This window comes from Zeus faber, assembly GCF_960531495.2.
Source record: "Zeus faber genome assembly, chromosome: 9".
In the NCBI taxonomy this organism is placed as follows: domain Eukaryota; kingdom Metazoa; phylum Chordata; class Actinopteri; order Zeiformes; family Zeidae; genus Zeus; species Zeus faber.
The window spans coordinates 7543518-7566630 of NC_137197.1; the positions used below are offsets into that span (position 1 = coordinate 7543518).

Sequence of the window (23113 nt, forward strand, 5' to 3'; positions counted from 1 at the left end):
CATGTAGAGATAAAGGGAACCAAATCCAGTCGTCGTAAGGAGGGTGTGGCAGATCCGCCTGCCACGCGCCGCCCGAGCGGCGCTTTCAGGGGCCCCCGCGGCACAGAGACGCAGCCAACAGGGTTGAGAACAAAACAGTTTATTGTAGAGCGGGGGCTAGGTGGAGCAAGCCCGGAGCAGATGGACAGTATGTCACGACAAGGGCTCCCCTCCTCTGTGTGGCGATGGGAATTTTACCTGTTTCTCGTTAAACCAATCAGCAGGTATGCAGCCGCACTGATCCTGGGCCCCAATGACCTAGACCCAGGACAGGTGTGGCTGCTCAAACCACACCCTCCCCACACCACAGAGGGCCTTTGAATTGACACCAAAAGCCGGACCTGAAAGTACCCGAATAATTAGTGTCACCATAAGCCGCCTTTCCAAAAGGGTGCAAGCACTGAGATGAGGAACCATTTAAGCCGCGTTTCCGCCCACTGCGTCCGGAACTTTTAGTCCCAGGAACTTTTTCCAAGGAACTAAAATGTTCCTTCAGCCCCTCGTTTTCTGCGTTTCCACCGCGGCCTCAGGACCTGTGAAGATTATGCGAATGAGTGAGCTGGCGTATGAAAGCGCGACGGCTGTTTCCGCACGGCATTTTTGCGCGCGGCTATACAACAAACGGCTCCACTCCGGTCCAGTAGGTGGCGCCGTTCAATGGATGAAGAACGACAACCAAAGTGATCAAGTGGAATTTGACTTTGGTTGTCTTTCTTCATCCATTTTATTCTTCTGTCCTTGTATTTACTGTAAAAGAAAAGAAATAAAGTCACTCTCACGATGAAGATTTTATTGTCCAGTTTGAAAGGTATTGAAAGACATGAGTTCACACACGGGGAATCGAACCTGGGTCTACTGTGTAGGCCGCACCACATGTCAGTTAGTGTGTTCATACATATGTATATACACACAGTTTTTTATTGTTAGATTATTATTAGAGTTATTGGCTGCTTTGCCACCGTACGAACCGCGAGGAAACTTGGCGGTAGCCCGCTTCCCCCGAAAAGTACCACCTGACTGATGAGGACTTCCTGGAACCAGGAACTATCCAAGCGGACCCGATTTCAGAGCTAAGTTCCTCCTTTGGAAATAGGCCCAAGTTCCTAATTACCAGGATCACAAAGTTTGTTTTCACAGTCCTATGTCTCGATTACATTCTCAAATGGCTTTAACGGCCTCCATTAAATGTTGACTGGAAGGAGGAAGAAACATAAAAGCGGCCCTTGCTTTTCATGCCCTTAATCATTCCATGATCAGGCTGTCCGCGGGTCTCGACCGTTTCCTTTGTGTCCAGGATGTCGGGAGGGATCGTACGGTCCCAGCTGCAGGTCCAGATGCAGATGCGCCAACGGCGGCCGCTGTGACGCCGGGACCGGGGCCTGCCGGTGCTCCGCCGGCTTCATCGGCGCCGACTGCAGCTCAGGTGAGTCAGGAAACCACAAGAGAAAGTGAAGAGTTTCCAGGACGGTAGGAGGGCGGTGGTGGTGGTGGTGGTGGCGGCGGCGGGTGGGAGTTCTTCTGTCCTGCATCTTTTTTTTTTTTTTTTTCCCCCCTTCAGTCTGAAAGCCACCGACATCCAACGAGCCAAAACATCATCAACTTCATGATAGGTCGTTAGCGGCAATCAGGCGACAATTATTTCTGAATAATGGCTGCTGTCACGGGCAACTACTTCTCCGTCTGCTCTCACATACCTCCTTCCACCTGCTTATGCCAACACTAGCAAGTGGCGACCTCTTGCGATGTGACATGGGAACCACAACGGAAGACCAGAGGAGGTGAACGTGGATATCCAATTTCACATTAATAACAGTAAATTGTTTAGTAATATGTAGGCCGTTTTTTTTTTTTTGGAGGGCGAATAGTTTGCCACCTCGTGACAGTATCAGCTACATTGTTGTGGATGATTTGTCTCAGTCTAGACTTTATAAAAACAGTTGTCTTTGCTTGTCGCATTTTTGCAGATTACGTCTCTCCATAGAAATGAATGGACTTCAGCTGAGTTGTTATCATTTATCAGATTCGGTGTAAAGCCGGCCCCAGGAGTAGAATGTTTGTAGTAGTAATCCCGATAAATGTATTATTTTATTTATTTTATTCATTTTTCCGGATCACCCTTGCCGGGGGTTATTTTGCGATAGTGACCTGCTGGCCCGCACATTATCCCAGTTATTGCTTTTCTCCACAGGTTGTCCTCCTGGTTACTATGGCAAGGACTGTGCCCTGATGTGCTCCTGTGGGGCGGAGGGGCGCTGCCACCCGGCCACTGGGAGGTGCAGCTGTGCCCCCGGCAGAACGGGACCCTCCTGCCAGCAAGGTGGGGAACTGAGAGACCAAAACGTTTTCTTTGGTTCATTTGTTTTTTTAACAGCTTGCCTGGGTTTGTTTCGAGTTGCAACACAAACGTCATCTCGGGACGCAGCTGCAGCACATGGAAACATGGAACCGGTACTGATGCTGCAGAGCTTGTTGTATAGGCGTTTTGGCACCGCGGGAACTTTTTCATAATTCTAACAACGTTCGTAGGCGCCGTCCCTTTTTTTTCCGTCCACACCGCGGCAACTAGGAACAATCGTAGTTCCTCGGACGCTGTTTTGAGGGACTTTTTAGCCCCTGCTCCAACGCATGGACCAACCAGCACAAGAGCAACCTTCAGTGACGTCAGTGCACGGTGGTCGGTCCAGACTAGTCCACGGTGCCTCGGACTGAGGACAGTCTGCCCGGTCGCGTTGCGTCACTGTGGGTAGGGACCAGCCCACGCACACTCAGCGGTAATAAAAAAAAAAAAAAAACAATAAAAATGAAACCCAATAAGAACAGTATATTTTTTTGTAGGTGTATTTATTTCCTTTATTTATTTCCTTACAATAGTCGATTTTGGTTGGACTGATAAGGTGAAATCGGCGAAAGTTACAGAGTAAATTCAACACGTAACTCGTGCCGAATCTCCGTTGGATGACGCCGAACGAACCGCGAACGCAACCAGAAAACAAACGTCCTTGATGGTATTTCGTTCTCGGGGAACCTCCCCGGTTCCTAGTTCCCCTCAGGGAGTCCCCAGAACTGTTCGGTGCAAAAAACGCCGGATGTGACACCCCGATGTGACCTCTCTTCAAAGCAGCGACCACTGGTGTAGTTACAAAGCTGTCGTTAAATTAGTTCCAGTGCATGCATGGTGTTATGTGTGGTTAATATTAATGGTTATGGTCAACAGGGCAATTTTCTCCAATAATGTTAAGATAAGATAAAAACAGGTGTTAGCAATATTCAGAAAATAAAGTATAAGCTTACGAGATTCCAACTGCACTTGTTGAAAGTGGAAGAACAAAATAAAGGCGATTAACGTTGTTTTAAACTTTTAAGAAATAAACAGGTCAATAAGGGTAATTTATTGCAATTAAAGCAAGGGGAAGTAAAAAAAATTGAATTTAAAAGAGAAAAATAATTAAACAGAAATTTGAAAGACATTTCTAAGAAATGTCCAATTTTGACAAGCTCCAGATTAAACTCGTAAATCTCTAACTTTGTAATTTTCATGCTTTTAAATCGTACCAGCAAGTCTTCCCAGACACAAAACAATGGGTCTGTTTTTCATTTATTTTCTTTCATTTTTCATATTTAGCTCAGCAAGTTTTTCCATGTCCTCGGTATTTTGGGGCTCTGGTGATGATCAGGGAAGCAGATTAGAGCTCAGTTCCTCCTCATCTCTCTGCTCATCAGCAGTTCCAGCGGGGCCGCACACGGGACTTTCCATCGCGCCATTCGCCCGTGGACGTGCAACTTCTTATGTTGTTCTTGTTGAATGTTTGCAGAGCTAGTCTGCTGTCCGTGTTCCGTGTCGACAGACTTGGCGAGGAAACAAATAAATAAACAGCCAAAATCAAAGAGGATTTGCTTATTGTTTTTCCTGTCTAAATTACCCAGAGAAACATGATTATTCTTTTGCATCGGGGGCCAAATTAGACCACTTTCCCGTGGTACTAATGAACTGTAGCTTAAATAAACTCCAGTGTGGTTAGTGTGCATGTACTTACACATGCTTACATACGGGCATTACGCTTGGATTACTGATTAGAGGAGTTGGGAGTTGCTAAGCATTTTTTTTGTTCTCCGATATTCACCGAAATCATTACGGTTCCTCCCTCAGCCTGCCCTAGGGGGCGCTACGGCCTCCAGTGCGGAAAGACGTGCGACTGTGGGAACAGGGCGCTGTGTGACCCTGTGGACGGGGTCTGCAGGTGTGGACTGGGCTGGACCGGACAGCACTGTGCCACAGGTACATTTTGGGACAAATAGTAGATGTCATAACTGATGTAACATAATTAACATCAATGTGTATGTTTTCACTGGAAATCAAGCACCGGCTTTTTTACAAATATTCCAGTAAATCTATGATGCATTTATTGCCATATGTATTTTATTTATTTATTTATCTGTTTGTTTGTTTGTTTGTTTATTTATTTGTTTGTTTGTTTGTTTATTTATTTATTTATTTATTTATTTATTTATTTACTTGTTCTATAAATATCTAACATTGATATCAGCAATATTATTATCAACTACTGTCACTCAAGGAACATAGAAGTGTACCATATCTCAAAATATTCTCCATAATTTGTCTGCAGCAACCATTGAATCCCGGTTTGTGCTCCTTGAAAGTCTTTAAAAAGTCCAAGCCTATAATCACGGGGGTAATAGACTTCTTGTATAATTTACTTTGTAAGCGTGATTGTATCTTTGGTTTTCACGGCGTGCAGGGATGTTACGGTGGGTTGCGGTGAAAAGCGTTGAGTAGATTTGGATTAGATGCTGCGTAAGCACCGCTTGTACTATTATTAAGTCTTTTTAAGTCTTTTTTCTTTCTTTTTTTATTTTTTATTTTATTTTTTTACATTTTGGATTTACTGCAAATGTCCTGTGTGTGTGTTTGTGTGTGTGTGTGTGTGTGTTTAGCGTGTCCTCAGGGGAAGTACGGCCCAGACTGCGCTCACAACTGCTCCTGCCTCAACAACGCGACCTGCGACGGCCAGACAGGAAGCTGCCGCTGCCGCGCCGGACACTACGGCCACTCCTGCCAACACAGTACGACGCACACTGTTGTGTAGCTGTGATAAGTCTGTTTTATTCGCTTTATGACTAAAATAACAAGATGTCCGTGTTGGGTGGATTATACTTCAAGCCCTAGAACTCAATCAAAAGGTTTTTTTTTTCTTTTGTAATTAATTTTTCCATCTCTCAAAAGAATGGTTTCTTCTGATCAGTTCATTTGTTTTGGACGGTGTGGATATTCTACTCACTTTCGTCACTTGTTGTAAAGTGCTAGCGAAATACTGTACATGGGATAAATATCAAATTTGGATATTTTTTTTTTTTACCACTTTAATTTGCAATCATCTAAATGTGTTCATGATTTTTATCTGTACATTTCTATTGCGTTCCACATTGTTTAACACCTTGTAATAGGTTAAAAAAAAATTTTTTTTGCTGTTCAAATGTAGTATAATGACAATAGATTTGAATTTATTTGAATAAAAGGCGAGAAAAGGGATGAAGTGATCAGACCTCTCGATTGGTCAAATTGAACAAAATCTATTTCCACGCCAGTGAGAAACTTCAATTTGATCTCATTCCTTTGGTTTTCCTCTTTCATCAGGGTGTCCCTCTGGGCTTTTCGGGGTCGGCTGTGCTCATCCCTGTGAGTGTGCGATGGGGCAGTCATGTGACCACGTGACGGGCCTCTGTCTGTGTCCCCCTGGGAGCCACGGACCAAAGTGCCAAAAACGTAAGTACGCTCAGTAAAAGTAAACTCAGTTAGTTGTGATAAAGTCTATTAACCTCAAGTGACATTGTGAAACTAATGTCAGGTCATTCACACCGGCAGACTCAGACACATTGTTCGCAACCATTTTTGGGTGGCCAGGTTTTATTGGGGAGATAGTGTCGATTGTGTATTATGTTTAACAATCTAATCTGGCAACCTCAAGAACGTTCTGAGATTTGGCAGGTATGGGTCGTTGCTATTGTTAAGCGACATGTTTATTAGTTTCTGAGTGGACGAGCACTTCAGAGGCTGAAGGATATAAATATGAGTCAGAAACGGCAGAATGTGAGCGAAAAAGCAAACTCACCCCGTGTGCTCGGCAGCCCCTCGGTATGCGCCCCGACAGCCAGAGCCACCGGGACGCTCCCGAAAGTAATCTGTTAAAGATGTGCTTCCTGTAGCAGATTCCTGCAAAAAGAACGTCGGTCACCGGGAGAGGACGAGCCCAGGGGTGTCAAAAGTGGAGGGCAAGAAATATGATGCAAGAGTGAATGGATGGATCGATGGATATACATACATAGATATTTTGGAGCAATAAGGAAGATCTCTGTGGTTAAAGTGTGTCCTGCGGGCAGACAGGAAGGTGGACAGACAGACAGACAGGATATTTGATGGGAGACAGGTGTTTCCTCTCTTCCTCGCTTAATGCATTCTTGTTGCATCCCTCCGAAAGTCTAAAACAGTCTGAGTGCTGACCTTTCCGTCCAAGTCCCTTTCCTCGAATCAAATGTTCTGTCGGACATGGCCAACCTTTGTCAGACTCGGTGGTGCGAAGAGATACGTTAAAATGTGAGAACTTCAGTGTTGGAGGACTTGAGGGTTCGGAGGCACTCGGAGATCAGGGCTGAGTGTGGGGGCGATTCCAGTGGCGTGATGGTGTTGTAATCGTGCACCCATAACACGTCCACGGATGTCAGGCTGCTTTGACTCCTTCTCCGCCCCAGTAGCCGCATCGCAACAGCAACAAATCTCACTGTGGTGGGTTTTTTGTTTATTTTTTTGGTGGTGGTGGGGGGGCGGGGGGGGGGGGGGGGGGACTTGGCGCTGCCCCAGCCTCTGGGAACGATGGTGCTAGGTGGGGTTTCCCGCGAGAAAGCCGTGCGCAGCGGAATTATTTCGAAACACCTCAGAGCTGGCTACTGTAGCGATAAAGACGGTTCCCTGCAGCTGGCACTGAGTTCTAGAAACAACCCCTGTCATCTTCTACATTGGATGCTGATGTCATACATCTTAGTTTCAATAAAAAACCGCTGAGGAGAACAGTGCAGTCTCTCCGGCGCAGTCTGTTCGGGCGTACGACATCTCCAGTGTTGGGCACTCTTCTCTGCAGTTGTTGTCGTCGACAGCGATCTCTCTGATCGTTTGTTTCAAGGATCAGGACTTGGACCCGTGACAGCGGCACTGGAACTTAGCGTCTGAACCTTCCGAATCCGCCAGGTCGCATTTGACGCTCGGCCCTGGTCTCTGGCCGATTTTAAACACGCACGCGTGTTCCCGGCTTTCAAAACATCACCCGGCATCGAACCCTCAAGACTTCCGAGACTTAAAGTTCTCACCCAATGACTTATCTCCTTGAGCCACTGAGTTTTGTGCTGCCTTTCAACAGGCTCTCTCGGCCGTCCGACCACAAGTCCTCCTGCAGCGACTTATCTCTTTGAGCCACCGAGTCTTGCCGACTGACGTCGGCTGCTCCGGTCGTCTGATTTTGAAAGAATGGCGGTGACTCGGATGGCAAAATGCAGGCTTGAATCTGTGACGGCAGCACTGACAGGCAGCGTCTAAACCCATCACACCACAGAGGCCTCCTAGGTTCCAGCCCCTGTGAGACGATGACTACTCCCCTGCCCCAAAAATGGTCTGTGCACACCACTGCACTGGAGTTATTTTACTTCATTAAAAGGTCAGACAGGCAGACTCGGGCATATATACCAAATCAGGTAGAAATTGTCCATGAAAGATCTACAATAACCTAAATCAAAATAAATAACAAGAATAAGGAAAAAAAGACTTCAGGTTGAACGAATTCCTCAATAAGTAGTCGCAATTAAAATTTGATGGAGTTGACAAGATAGAATCTGTGTACAACCTTGGAACAAACTCTAGGAACGAAAAGTCCTTTATTCTTATTAGAATCGCATATTTATGAGGTGAAAGAAAAAGAACGTTGCAATTTCGAGGCCCCTGCCTGGGGCCTCCAAATCACTAGGACCGCCCTTGCACGGACATACCTGACTGTGTGTGTGTGTGTGTGTGTGTGTGTGTGTGTGTGTGTGTGTGTGTGTGTGTGTGTGTGTGTGTGTGTGTGTGTGTGTGTGTGCGTGCGTGCGTGTGTATTAGGATGTGATCTTGGCAGCTTTGGAGCAGCCTGTCAGCAGTTGTGTGACTGTGCAGGGGGGGCTCTGTGCGACCCGGCCACAGGACGCTGCCTCTGCCCCCCCGGACGCACCGGAGAGAGATGCGAAGAAGGTGCAGTTTGGCTGTTTTTATCCTCTATTTTAACGCTTTTTTCATCATAGCCTAACTGAAGAAAGTGATTGCATTGCTATGCTATTGGTTTAGGTGGTGCTTTTATTTTTATTTGAGTTTATTTAAATAGATAGGAATTAATTTAAATATAACTTTTTAAAATATGAAATTGAATCAGAATTGATTTTAAATATGTATATATATAATTTTTTCATTTTATTTTAATTTTTTTTATTATTTTATTAGTTTCATTTGACCTTGAAAACAGTTTATTTTGTGAAAACTAATCTGTAATTGAGTATACATTACCAATCATTTGTCCATCAGTAAATGACTTAAAAAAACACACAAAAAATTCACATAGCAGTGTTCCACTATGGTTTTACTTGGAGCTTTTATTTTTTTAATTTACATTTATTAAAATGTATTGTATATTTATTTAATTATGAAATTAAATATAATTTTTTATAGAGTATATATATTTTATTTAAATTATTTAGAAATTTACGTTACTTTAGTTTGAGAACAGTTTTTTTTTTAAATGCTAATCAGGAATTTTATATAAATTACCAATCAACTGGCCATCAGTAAATAACTTTCTAAAAACAACCTTCTAAAATTAAAAGTTACCCTACATATTATTATTACTTATTCTATTTTTTTTACACATATTTTATTTCTGTTTCCCTCCCAGACTGCGGTGGGGAGCGTTTTGGCCCCGGGTGTCTCCTGCAGTGCGGCTGCTCCCACGGGGCCCGGTGCGACGGGCGTAGCGGTCAGTGCCTGTGCCCCCCCGCTCGGCTTGGCTCCACCTGCAGCGAAGGTAAATATCAGCTCAGATTCTCCCTCACACACGCACGCACGCACACACACACACACACGCACACACACACACACACACACACACACACACACACACACACACACACACACACACACACACACATACACTCACATATCTCACTGTAACACCCCCACACAGACACACACACATATCTGGCTGTAAATCCACACACACACACACACACACACACACACACACACACACACACACTGTAAAACTGGTGAAATGCAGCGTGGGTAAGTGCTGCGTGTCTCTCGCTGTCTCCTTCGATTGCTCCTCCTGTCTCCTGACAGTTATTTTAATGGTCGCCCAGCGTGGAGCCACTGGAGCCCGTCTCCACTTTCCTCCCTCAAAGCCCGACTCACAGGAGTCCTACGTAACCGAGTTCCACTTCTCCTCCTCCAAAAAAAAAAAGCTCCTAGAACATTTGCTTTTGATTGAACGTCTTCTTTTTTTCTTTTGCTCCTTTGTCCAATTCCTTTTTTTTTCTCCCCTTTTCACACCAGGGCTCCAAGACGAGCGTAACGCTTCCTCTCCGTCCCAGCGGAGGAGGAGAGCGGGCGCCAAAGCGACGCGGCCCAGGTAGAGGTCCGAGCTCCGCGCTGAACGTTCAGCGCCAGTTCCCCTTAATTGGTGCCATACTAAGATCACCCGGGGCCCCGGGGCCTCCGCAGAACCCCCGTAACCAGAGAGCTGACATTTGGTTTGATGGGATTGTTTTTTGGGAAGGGGAGAGGGCGGTACAGACGATAGTTGCGAGCTGGATTTTTTTTATTTTTTTATTTTTTTCCAAAAACAGCACCGTCACCGCAAGTATCACTTTTTGGGTAAAAATGGGGTTGTTGGGATGTCTTGGATATCGTTGTTCACACTTAGAAACTGCTTTTTCAAGAAGGCGCCCAAGACTGGATTTCTATTATTTTAACAGCCGGCCGCGCTTTACACCCATATCTCTGACGCATCTACGACTCCATTAACTGTTGCATTGTGGGTATTATCCCTCAGGATCACACAGGGACGTTATTTTTGTTTGTTTTTGTGTTTGTAATTTGTCTGCAAAGGAACTGCGGTGGCTGATGTGTCACGATTTGACCGTCGCTGAATTAAAATGTTCCGCCTGCGTCCGGTGATGACAGGGTGACTCCAAAATCGTTTTTTTAGAAATGCCGGGTTTGTGGTCGCGCGATGTCATGTTCGTTTCAAAGGAGGCTTTTTCGACGAATGTAATTGCGGTGCGAGGATCCTTTATTCATAAATAAGGACTAGTTCAAATCCACGCACGGTAACGTCCTGAGAGTGGATGAATCATGTGGGCGTGGCTCTGAATTGAACCCCGCTTTTAAGGAATTTTAAATTCCCAAATCGTGAATAACATATTTTCACCCTTAAATTGTGCAGCAAAAATAACTCGTTGCATCTACTCATATTTCTGTATTTGCCTGTTTAGGAGCTGGGAAAAAAAGGGTTTTACTGCTTTGTTTTCACAGCGTTAGTTTGTCCGATTTTTATCATGATATTAATGGTTTGTAAACGTCTGGTTTTGATGTGTGATTTTAGCTGATCATTTATTATCTATCCACCGGCGTGCTAAAGAATCCCCGCACCATTTCATCGGGATCATTTATCCCGGCTATCGGAGGTCATTCAAACAAGAGTCTGAAAGGGTGAATAATCTTCAACTTAATGATGAAAAAATTATCAGAATTTTTAATATTTTGTTAAACCTGAGTTATGAAAGCGACTGATGAAATGGAGCGGTGCAGACATTTTTCATCCGTAAATTTTTCCTATTCAACAATCATTTGCACTGAGAATGTTATTTTTGTTTGTTTTTTTTGGTGTCATAGTGCAGCGTTAAAGGAGACGTCCGCGCTGGGCTTCTGCTATATGAGTGTGAAGGTTAGTCTAACTGCAGATGAAAATGAGCTTCATATTGTCTTTTTAAGAAATAGGGACATGGACAACTCATGCTTTCTGATGTACCATGGATTTTAAATATGTGAAGTTTGATAAATGATCCACTATGAGAGAGAAGTGTATATGTTATGATCTGTAGCTCTGCCGAATATCCCCCTGCCATCACTTCTCGTCACTTCAGTCAATACTTTGCTCAGTTAAATGACTTTACTTCTGCTTTGGGGTGGAATGTCCCTTTAAATTGCATAGAATCTGACAGGAACGCGTCTCTCACACCACATCAAATTATAGGTGAAACACCATCTCTGCAATAATTTACTGTCGGTGCTACATTTCTTGTAAATAAGGGTGTGTTTTATTATTTTTTTTAAACGTGTATATGTGTTGTATCTCAGGTGAATAACAGTTATATACATTATAATCTGCTGCACTCTCTGCCTAGATATATCTGCCTCTTGCTCAACAGCGCTCATTTCATCCCAGCGATTTGTATCATTTGATGGCCGTGTGTCGTGTTTCTACATCTGTACTCTCTTTTTGTGGCTTTGACTTTGTATAGAAACGTGGAGAAAAAAATATGCAATTGAACTGATGAAACAAAGACGTATTCATTCGATTGCAGGTTAAAAGCAGAAACACATGGAGACATTCTTTGGTTGTTGCTTTCTTCATTTGTGGTGCAACCTACCACAATGTCAGCCGTGTGCTGTGGAAGCAGTGTTGCATGGTATTGGGTCCTGTGAATCGGGGGGGGGGGGGGTTGGTGTCGCGGGTGAGGTGGGAAGCGTATTGAGTTGTGCAGGTGTAAAGAGCGCAAGGCTGGGGGGGTTTCCAGCTGTCACGGCTCCCTGATGGAGCGGTTTGGGTGTAGCCGGGGAGCCCCGCCCGCCTGCTTCCCCATCAGCCGGCGCGGAGGGTCAAGCAGTAAGGCCATGGCCGCCTCCTGACACCTGTCTGAAGTGTGTGTGTGTGTTTATCCCTATCTGTGTGTGTGTGTGTGTGTGTGTGTCTGTGTGTGTGTGTGTGTGTGTGTGTGTGTGTGTGTGTGTGTGTGTGTGTGGAACGGTCGGCGTGGCAACCGGGCTGCGTGTAGCCGGTGCTCAGGGCAGTGAAGCATGCTTTTCCCCCCGCCCGGTGGCCGAGGCAGTGGGCAGGTGGACCCAGACCGCCGGGCCACCGTGCCCCCGTCGGCCTCGTGAGTGATGGCTCAACGCTCTTCCCCCGGTGGAGGCCAGAGCTTCCCTCACCCCCACGCACACACACACACACCGTTGCGGCGGGCTGATGGATAGAGGGGCTGCCGCCACTGCCGCCTCTCGCCCCCGTGTTGTGACAAGCAGCAGATGTTCTCCAATAATGTTTATCGGCCGGGCCTTCATCTCGGGATGACACACACCTGTTTCCAGTCAAACAGTCCCGGAGAGGCCATCCATCCACGCGGCGCTGGGTGGCCATCGCACCACCGCCTCTGCCGCAACCGCACCAGCCGCCCCATCTACCCACAAATAGAAAAGGTGGAGCATCGTGGTCCGGTTACCAGTACGGAACCTGTCTAAATAGAAGATGGAAAGAGGAAGCCATAACCTTAGGCACACCTTGAATATGGATACTGCTGCAGCATCGCTACACCATGGTCCCACCCCTAATGTAGAAGAATGTATTCATTAAGTTGGATCGGTGGAGGTAAGTGTGTGTGTGTGTGTGTGTGTGTGTGTGCGTGCGTGCGTGCGTGTGTTGTTGTTGGGCCTTATATAATGGCTACCACTCTAAAACGAAAAAAAAAAAAAAAAAAGATGCTCCGGGGATCCAGGCTGCAGTTCTTCCAGCTCTCCATCCCCACTGTGGAACAACCAACAAATTACAAAAAAACAAACAAATTACATTAAGGGACAATTCCTTCCTTTAGTGTAATTTGTTTGTTTTTGTTATCGTGCAATATATGACACAATACATCAACCCGCTGACCTTTTTACTTTTTCTTTGCACCTGGACACAAAGCCTATAAGTGAAATCACCTGAGACCAGCTGCAGATTTGTTGTCCTATCTTCTTTTCTTCGTTGGACTGCACTGGGATGCTCGGAGCCATGCCGCTGCAGGTTTGGATTTCTCCAAACCATCCAAAATTTTTTTCCAGTACCAGCCTATGAACAAAGATGTTCTTTGTGCTATAAAAGCATTTGGGGCGAGTGGGTCCAGTGGAAGCATGCACGGAGAAGGCTTGCTTATCAGGGGGACGAGGGAGAGGGGTGAGCGAGGGGTAGGGAGGAAGGGCAGGAAACAGGCGATGAAATAGCCCGTTGCAAGGTAAGATCACATCTCGGGTACTTTTTCGCAGTAATTAAGCGTACACTACTCTACGCCGCGATTCTATCACTGCAGTGGCCTCGCTGTGTCCCAGAGATAATTTCTCTCTCCGATCCATGCTGAGCCAGATCTCCCAGAAGGCAGCGGGAGTTTTGAACCATAACCGTCAAAGCTGTCGGTTCAGATAAAAGAGCAAAGTGGGGGAACTTTGACTTCGACACGTCTTGCACCATTTGATTGTGCCGCTTGGAAAAATAAATGTTAAATCTCAACGTTGCAAAAAAGATGGGCATCTAGGAATTCTCCCACATTCTAGAGTGTAAACAAATAGAGCGGTTTAGGAGAAGACAACCTCGGTCATTTTTCGTGTGTCGGACTGACAATCAAAGGATCAAAAAATCTTATTGTGTCGGACCCATATTCGTAATGTATCTATCAATCTGCAATCTATAATTACAATATACACATATTTTCTGTCGGAAAATACATGTGTAGGTACAAGTATCAGGTCAAGGCCACAGGGTGGGCGTAGGTGCACGTTGAGATTTTCGCCACCGGGTGGCGCACAATTTGGAGATTTGAGACAGATGGATCTCTAAACTGAGAGGACCACTGGATCCACCTCATTCGACATGAGTGAGGATGGTGTCACAGAAAAACCAACATAATTATGTTAATATGCACATTCCTTTTTAGTTTGGGTTATCCCAATGTCTAATTCCCTGGTCCCTAGAATGATGGAGGGCCTGAATTGATCTGAACTACACAATCCAACCAACCTAGAAACTAGTACTAGAGCAATTTACCACCACCGTCCAAGTGGATGTTGCACTGATTAGAAGTGCCACATGAGTCGAATGAAAGGGCGAGGCTTAAGTTCTCCGGCTTTCTGGGAGGAAGAGGATGGAGGGAGCGGGTGAGGAAGAGGAGAGGTGGAAGAAGAGGAGAAAGAAAGCGAGCGGAGGGGTTGCTCGGTTTCCAGGCTGCAGTCTGACTGGCCCGTTGGCTGGATTCCACGCACAGACACACACTCACACACACACACACACACACCCACACATTGTACATGGGAGGAAACCACCAGAGGAGGTGCCACCGTTTATTGTAAACACAACAAAAACTCGATGTGATGATTTGTGGATAAACCCCCTCCCCGACACACACACACACACACACACACACGCACACACACCTTCACAAACACACGCACTCACACACACACCACACAATTGTGCCAACTGTTAGTTAGTGAGTACCATTCCATACCCACCCCCCCCCCCCTCCATCCTGACTTGAAAGCTGCTCTTCCACACCCATCCTTGCCATCCCCTCTTCACAATGTTTCCCCTGGCATCCCGGTCAGCACCGCTGCCAAGTCAATCAGCGTGAAAGCTGCCAGTCGTAATGGCCGCTCGCTTTGGGGCCATAATGTATGATGCGGCGAGAGGAGCGAGGCGGCGACATACCATGAAAGGCAGGCTGCATGGAAGGGGTGGCTGAGGAGAAAGAGAGAGGGAGAGAGAGAGAGAGAGAGAGAGAGGAGAGGCGGTGAGAAGAAAGGGGGAGGCTCCGGGAGAGAGAGAGAGAGGGAGTCGTAACGAGGCCTGATGGATTCGGAGGCTGCGCCAGCTGTCCCATTAGCTGAGTGGCTCTACACCCCAAGGAGCACTGCGCATGGTGTACCCACCACGGCACACACACACACACACAAACAAACACACACACACACACACACACACACACACGCACACGCACTCACACGTGCCTGCCTTTACACACACAATATATTTAAATATGACAGCTCATATTAACTAATCCCAATTGCTTGGCTCCTCAAACACACTCACAAAGCCCGCCCCGGCCCAAACCGGCCTCGCTTCCGTACACACAGAGGCCTTTTTTTTTAATGTAAAGGTTTGGGATAATGGAGGTAATCATTTGAAGCCACGTCTCAAGTGTGAGAGGACACGTGGACCTGGCGTGGATCGAGCTCATCGAAATAGACAAACAAAATATAACATTTATAGATGTCACGCCGCCAAATCTACGCCGGTGGCCTTCTTGCCCAACGTCCTGCCCACACAGATGGACAATTCTATCGTTATTGTGACATCTATAATAATTCTGATTTATATTTGTAACTGTGTTTGTGTATATTCTGATCATTAGAGTCACAACACCTCTTGAAGGAATTCATTTAGATGATGTGAGTGGTTCCACCAGGGGGCGTGGTGGACGGAGGATGGTGTCACTGACCCGCTCTCGGCCAACAGAGGGTTAGGGTTAATTCACTTCATATTTATGTAGGACATCAGCTCTGAGCTCACATTGCTTCTGGGAAAAGCTCATCTCTCCTTGCTGGACACCTGCTGCAACACTGTCGCTATATGGTCGCACCTGCCGAAGGAGTTGTTGTGGAAATTCAGTTGTGATCAGTGTTTTACACGGTCGCTCCTCTACGGCCTCTGTACTGTAGCAGTACTTACATTGTACGTATAGCCACAAATCTTCTTCAAGCGACGCCTCACATGACACAACGTCCTGGCACTACACGCGTCCTAGAAGTAAATTAGGCCTGTGATCAGCATTCCCATTGTGCGGCACTTTATGAATATGACGGGTTCGAACCCCGACTCAGGGCCATTATCACCTCCGCTCCATTATGGGCCCAACACCGACCACCGCCACCACCACTCCAGAGCTGACCTCATCAAAGCTGGACGACCCACACCGACCTCATCAATGCAGCCTGACCCCCGGCGACCTCATCAAAGCCGGACGCCCCGCGGAGCCCTGAGGGGCTGACGACAGGCCCTAAGAAAACACCCCATCCATTAGGGTGCCAACAGCACTGTAAATGTGGAGTGTCAGCGCCAGCCATCTCCACTGTCATGCCCAATTCTCCATAACCCCCCACCCCCACTGCTCCTCCCCCCCCCGAGCCACTCAGTGGACAATGGAGCTCCAGCCACAATGTCCGCCCACGTCGGCTGGCAGCAGCGACGGGGGGAGGCCTGCTGCAGGATGGGACTCTTATAGAGCGTTTGAGCGATGAGCCAGGTCATCGCATCTACCCACCTCATCCATCATGCCCCACAAATGGACACAAATAAAGAGGACACATTCCTGCCTCCGCTCCCACTACCACATTAAGGCCCTCTCTCCGGTCTGGCCTTCCCTTTTTTATTTATCCATCCCTCCCTCCCTCTCTGTGTGTGCGTGTGCGTGTGTGTGTGTGTGTGTGTGTGCGTGTGTGTGTGTGTGCGTTATGTGCCAAGGCCTGAAGAGAAAGGAGGACCAGGGAGTTCGACCTCTCCCTCCCTAGTGGAGGCCATGGGAGTGCCAGAAGAAAGAGCCAGGTGGCTCTTCGGCGTTGAGGGTTTCTGAGGAGCGGAACGCAGCGTCTGGACCCCAGTGATGGACAGCCACTGGGAGGACAGGGATACTGGGAGTGGTGGGGGCGGGGGGAGAGTCGAGTACCAGTGGGTGAGTAAGACGTCCGAAGAGCAAGACAGAGAGTGTGAGAAATACGACTTTATCACATTGTAGTCCTTTATTTTTATTTTTTTTTAAGTTTCTCCTCCCACAGTATTGAATTGAAATGCATAACAGTTACATTGTAGAAAGCATTAAAACGAAGTACCTCAACTCGCTGATTACTCTTTTTTTAAGATTGATTATAAACAAAACGACGAGAAAAAAACAAACAAACAAACAAACAATCAAAGCAACGACAAAATAAAAACAATCTGGTCCCTCAAAATGGGAGGATAAATGAAAAGTAATCTTGTTATTTATTTATAATAGGTTTGGCACAAGGGATTAACATGAACCGAACGCCACACAAGCTTGCAGACAACCGTAAAAAAAAAAAAAAAAAAAAAAAAAAAAAAAGAAAAAGTCAGATTCCGAACTTATCAGACCAATCATGCGCTTAGGAAGGAATTATACCATTTGATCCTTTATAATGTTTTTTCTTTTTTTTTTCTTTACAATTGAATCATTAAATTGTCATAGAAAATAAAAAAGGAAAAACCCTATGTAATATCTATTCGTTGACCGGTTTTCATTAGAAGAACTTGGAGTGAATGGTATGCTTAATACTATCTGGCACTCAAAAAACATTGTCTACAAACCCCGTCAATCTCCGGGATCGGCCCAGCGAGGAGTCTCCCCTCCACCCAGACTAAGAGCAGTGCTATTCAGTAAACAAACTACAGTTTACCAAGAAATAAATACAAGTCTCAACTTACAACAACAGCAAATAACATCGACAACACCAAATAAAAAAGAAAAACGAAAAAAAAACAAAATATGATTGTCTAAAAAAAAAAAGAAAGACACACGAGCATGGAGTATCTAACAACTAGTTTTCAGGCTATGTAGTGGCATCGTTGGCTGACTAGTAAAAGGGGGGGCTCCAGGGGGAGGGCGGGGCGGGGGGCTTTGGAAAGACATCGGCTTATGCCATTTTCTTTTTTTTTTTTTTTTTTTTTTTTTTTTTTTTCTTTTTACAGAACAACGATTAACTTCAGCACTTGCTACTAATCTCAGTTAAAAACAACAGAAAACAAAACAAACAAACAAACAAAAAAAGGTTTTCTTCCACTAAAAAGACAATCTATTTATATCCTTTCACAGGTAGCGCAGGCGGGCGGGGGGCGGAGTGCAGTGAGAACAGGTGGTCGACACTTGTGTACAGTGCTGTGATTGTGCAGGCACACGCAAAACAGACAGGAAACTGGCCAGATTTCAGGGTTGACAATGACTCATTTATTCTTTTACCAATTTATTTATTGTCGTTATTTTCGCCCACGACGCGAACCGGGGACTTTGCCGCGAAATTCCGCGCGTCGGATTTTTCTCCGGTACAAGTACATGTTTTACAGAAACACATTAATGTCTCGAGTGCTTAGATGGGTCTAAAAATGAGAAATTCGTTGTCAGATGAGACGCGCTGTACTGGGGGTGGGTGGGGGTGGGTGTGTTTGGGGGGACGGGGGGGACGGGGGGGGGGGTTAACGTTTTTACAAAGCTGCGAGAACGTGGCGAGGCGTGGAGCCGCCCTAGAGACGCAGCCGATCCCACTCTCTTGGCGCGGGTCGAGGTCCCTCGAAAAAATAAAAAATAAAAATTGCAATTTTAGTCGTGAATCATCAGCACATCCATATTTCCATATGTCCACCAGCTGCCGTGGCTGTGCAAAAACATAGAGACTTCAGCAGAATAAATACAGCTATTACTTTAGCATTATTATTTTCACCATAATTAATCATCACTATCTTCTTCATGGACGTTAATGAAACCGATGAGTTTTTTTAGGGTGAGGGGGGGGGGTCTGCTGGGGGCCAGGGTTGGCGTCCGGAAGCAGAGGGACCCTGCTCGGTGTGTAAGGCATTGTGCTCAGCAGTCAGATGGGCCGTGGTTCTGCTTAGCAGTCAGTCTCGGGCAGGGGGTCCAAGGGGGCCTCGGTGGATAGGGGTCCCTGTGCCGTAGGTGATGGGTTTTTTTGGGGGGGGGGGGGGGGGGCGGGGTGTCATCATACGTGGCTGAGGGACTGGATGGCGCTGGACTCGGCGGCAGCTCGGGCCAGACTGTGCCACATGGTGGCCGGCGTGTGGGCGGCGGCGTGGAGGGAATCCTTGTCAGCCAGAGACAGCATCATGGCGTAGGCCTGAGGGAAAGAGGGGGAGAAGGACGTCGGCGTCCATTATATGTGAAAGCGCTTGGTGTGGCCCTGACCAGGTTGGTCCCGGGACCAGGTTACCGTACCTGCGACTTGGATTTTCTGTAGAGAGGTTGTTTGACGGTCTCGGCTAGAGTTGGGGAGCCAAACGGCCCTCCGTCTTCGTCTCCGTCCCCGTCTTCGTCTCCATCGCTCAGTTCACTCTCCTCCATCTTGCTCATGTCCGGGTAGTGGCGGATGTGATCCAGGGCTGAGAAGCCTCTCTGGTCCTCCTCGTCCTCATACCTATAAGTCATCAGTGGAATATAAATACTGTATATGTCCTTTTGACGCCGCAAACCCGCCGACCGGGCAGATTTGACGCGGTCTTACCCCGTGGGAGAGCTTTTGCAGTTGAGGTCCAAGTGCGTCGGCTCGTTGAAGTCCATTTCATCCTGTGTGACGTCGTCCTCCAGGTTGCCCGGGAGCCCTTTGCCTTCCGGTTTCTCGAGGTTGCCGCCGGGCTCCTCGGCCTCCTCGTCCTCGGCGCCGAGCTCCTCCCCGTCCTCGTCCTCCAGGTCGTGCGCTCCCTGGCGGGCCGTCAGCGGCTTCTCCTCCTCGAATGGCGCGCCGTTCAACCTGGAGGGTTAGGGGAGACGGGTTCAGTCTCACGGGCCGTCCTCGGTGCAAATCTCGGACGGACCCCGCCCACCCGGATTAACCCTTTAGATACATGTTAAGAGGACATAAGTACGGTGGAAGAGAAAACAAAGAAGAATAAAAGAATATTATGGAAAGCGCACAACGCGTACGCCCCCCCTTCACACCCCGTGGTGGACCGCGGGTATTTTGCCGAACGCTCTCGTGAGAATCTCAATCTCTTTCCGAAAACAACCGGCACAGGAGATGGAGCGCTTGTTGTGGGGCGGAGCGGTTGAGATCGAGAAGGGGAAAGAGGGTGAGAAAGAGAGAGAGAGAGAGAGAGAGAGAGAAAGAGAGAGCTAGGATGCGTATGACTTCCAGGACATGGCGGCCCGGGGTAGAGCGGCGCAGGAATCCCCCGTTTGTCATCGAGGCCCCGGGGCCCCTCCACGGTCGCAGCACTTAGCCGGAGTGCACTGCCTCTCCCCGTGTTTATTTTCTCTACTATCCTGTATTCATCTAATAGGCAAAATATTTAGCTGACAGCCCCATTTGGCGGGAGAGTTATGAGAGCGCTGCCAACCGTCGCCGCCGAGCGGGAGAGAGGGGCCCCCGCTCTCCAAATGGCCCCGCGTCTTAATCTGCCTCCACTGTCTCAGCACCACAGGAAACCGCCATTTGGTAAATCATCTGGAACCACATTAAGACTGATTCACTAATTACACTCTGGGACGTCTTTCGTCAGCTCTGAAAAATGCAGTTTCTCGCACAAAGGGTCCCGAAATAGGGGGGAGAGAGAGAGAGACGGAGACGGGATGAGAAAGAAACGGGATGAAGATGGAGGGTTCGGAAAACAAAAAAACACCATCAACCAACTCGCCCCCGCGGACTGAAGGGTCGTTCCCAAACACAATATGATTCATCGTATTTACCGTATGATTTATCGTTCCCGTTTTTATGGGAACGCCGGAGTTTGCGCGACTCGAAGAGCGAGGCGGGGAGAGGGGGGAGTCGCCACAGGACCATATTTTAGCGCAAAAGGCGGAACGTTCAGCCATCTCTCCCCTTTTACGAGCGGGTGATAATGGCGCAGTTTAGATGGAGTCAATCCCCCGCCCTCCTCCCCGGCCCCCCTTGAGGACCAAGTGCTGACAAGGTGATAGTCATGGTGAAAAGACCGTCCGGCGCTGAGAGAGTACCGGAGAGAGCCAGCGAGGAAGAGAGAGCGAGAGAGGGAGAGAGGGAGAGAGGGAGGCTGTGATTAAGAAAACAGATTCGCTAATTACGCTTTCAAACGTGGTAATTTGCAGGGGATAAAGTATCTATCAGGGGTAGTCGGGAGCGCCACACTTTGAAAGGAACACGGGCCGACCCCTTGACCCCACCCTCTCCAGCCTCCTTCCTGTCAGCGGACATGTTGGTTCCAGATGTTGGGGCTTGACACCGCCCCCCCCCCCCCCCTCCACCAGCCCCACCCCTTCCCTCCGTCACCCCCACCCCCAAAAAACCCCGCTGATAGTCCCGCCGCCGCGCCGCGCCGCGCCTCGCTCTGCACAGTGTGAGATCTCGATCCCGACGTGATCAAACCGGAATTAGTTACACAAAAGAAAACCCCAAAAACTCCCGCAGACCACAGGACTGTAGAGGGCCTAATAGGGGCTCCATCCCCATCCATGTATGTGTGTGTGTGTGTGTGTGTGTGTGTGTGTGTGTATGTGCACTCGCGTAAACATATGTGTACATAATGGCGTGGTCCATCATTTCTCCTTAATGTTAGAGTATTATAAAGACACTGATCCTTCCACTTTCGACCCTTTGGACTTAGCAGAGTTATTGAAAATGAGCGGCTGGAAAAGCACTAAACCCTTAAAAAAAACCCTTTTATTTATAAGGCCATACTGGATGGTAATACACCTATGTAGCTATTTTGCCTAAAGGTCATACAATATCTGTGGCCTTCACTCAAAAAATAACTGCAGTTTGTTGGAGGACCCTGAGCTATGAATTGAGTTGGCAAAAACAGCTTTCCAGTTCTCTGGAGTCACAAAACCGCAGGAGCGTGTCACAATACGTGCGAAAGGCGGCGGTTAGAGACATTGGCAATGAAGCAGGGGACTGTGATGGTTTTACCTCCTACAGTAGAGTCCCACTTTTTCATTCCCAACCCCTCCTCTGCGTTTCGAGGCGTGAATGTGGCTCCACGACACAGAAAGCTGCCCTCACCCTTCTTCAGAATGCTCCGGGGACGTCTGGTTCTTGTCGGCGTTGCTGATGAAATTTCGGATCTCGTTGAAATAGGAGTCCTCCTTGTCGTCCAGGATGGCGCTGCCGCTGTCCATCTCGGACTGCGGGGAGGACATGGCTGTGCCTGAAGAGACGGAGGGAGACTTTAGTTCGGCGGATTCGTGCGGCCCTCCCCATCGGGGGCAGGTGGAAACCGCGTGTTTTTGAAATTTTACACAACAGAGATTTAAAGACGCAGTGAAAGCTCTTGTTCTATGTATAGGGCTGGATAATTGAGTGCAAGCATTTCTTTCTTTCAAGTCTTTTTTAGCGTTATCGTGATATTTCGCCTGACACGTTGGGGAAGAAATACACGCACTGTATTTACTACCGGTGGCAGGCACTCAAAAATAGCTTCTTTTGAAATTGGGATTTATTATTGGAAAAAAAAAAAAAAGGAGGCCGCGCAGGCATGTCTAAAAGCAACCGGATGAGTCACCTGACAGGTTCCCGTTCTCGTGCTTCTTGAGGTGGCGGTCCAGGTTGGTCTGCTGGCCGAAGCAGCGGTCGCACAGGTGGCACTTGAAGGGCTTCTCCTTGTTGTGGATGTTGCGGATGTGGCGCTGCAGGTTGGAGGAGATGCTGAAGGAGCGGTCGCAGTACTTGCACCTGCGGGACAGAGGAGGGGGAGGAGGAGGAGGAGGAGGAGGAGGAGGAGAAGGAGTCGTTGAGGAGGGAGGCAGAGCTGAGGAGACGCGGCTGATAGCGATTAGGAACACACACCGATTCGTCCTTCGTGGACAGATAATTGGACGCATCTTGCTGGACCCCGAAACACGCGCGCACTCTCGTGTGGACACATGTTGCACACACACACTCCCACACACACACACACACACACACACAGACACACACATACTCCCACACACACTACTCTGGTCCCACAGTCCCAGCCATGATGGAGGAGCTTGTTCAAGGTGAACCGGCTCTGCCTCTTATCTGCAGCCAGCGCAATAAAATCACATTATTCCCTCAAAAAAAAAAAAAAAAAAAAAACCCAGCACGCAACAAATTTCGGTTCTAACCTCCCCCCCCTCGAAATTAGAGGCCCTAGCCAACTCTCTCTTCATGCAAAATTATACAAGAAGATTACATCTTTTCTTCTTGCTGGAATTAGCTCGCTCGATTGGC

The 23113-nt window shown here is 47.6% G+C and overlaps 2 protein-coding genes across 8 annotated transcripts in view; one reads left to right on the forward strand and one right to left on the reverse strand.

Annotated features, from left to right (window-relative positions):
- Positions 1-16189, forward strand: part of egfem1 (EGF-like and EMI domain containing 1) — a gene marked incomplete at both ends in the record, with an annotated part of 72966 nt that extends 56777 nt beyond the window's left edge. Inside the window, 10 exons of the mRNA XM_080007348.1 lie at positions 1334-1462; positions 2228-2356; positions 4187-4315; positions 4993-5121; positions 5693-5821; positions 8198-8326; positions 9021-9149; positions 9677-9752; positions 11018-11069; positions 16031-16189. Coding sequence (XP_079863474.1) covers positions 1334-1462; positions 2228-2356; positions 4187-4315; positions 4993-5121; positions 5693-5821; positions 8198-8326; positions 9021-9149; positions 9677-9752; positions 11018-11069; positions 16031-16189 — 1190 coding nt within the window. The remainder of the gene's footprint in view (positions 1-1333; positions 1463-2227; positions 2357-4186; positions 4316-4992; positions 5122-5692; positions 5822-8197; positions 8327-9020; positions 9150-9676; positions 9753-11017; positions 11070-16030) is intronic.
- A 2742-nt stretch (positions 16190-18931) lies between these two features.
- mecom (MDS1 and EVI1 complex locus) overlaps positions 18932-23113 on the reverse strand; it is a gene marked incomplete at its 3' end in the record, with an annotated part of 152663 nt that continues 148481 nt past the window's right edge. For all 7 annotated transcript variants that reach the window (XM_080007174.1, XM_080007172.1, XM_080007169.1 and 4 more), the window contains exons 14-18: positions 22422-22591; positions 21923-22067; positions 19451-19696; positions 19165-19363; positions 18932-19066 (exon numbers count right to left, since the gene is read on the reverse strand). In XM_080007174.1, coding sequence (XP_079863300.1) covers positions 18932-19066; positions 19165-19363; positions 19451-19696; positions 21923-22067; positions 22422-22591 — 895 coding nt within the window. The remainder of the gene's footprint in view (positions 19067-19164; positions 19364-19450; positions 19697-21922; positions 22068-22421; positions 22592-23113) is intronic.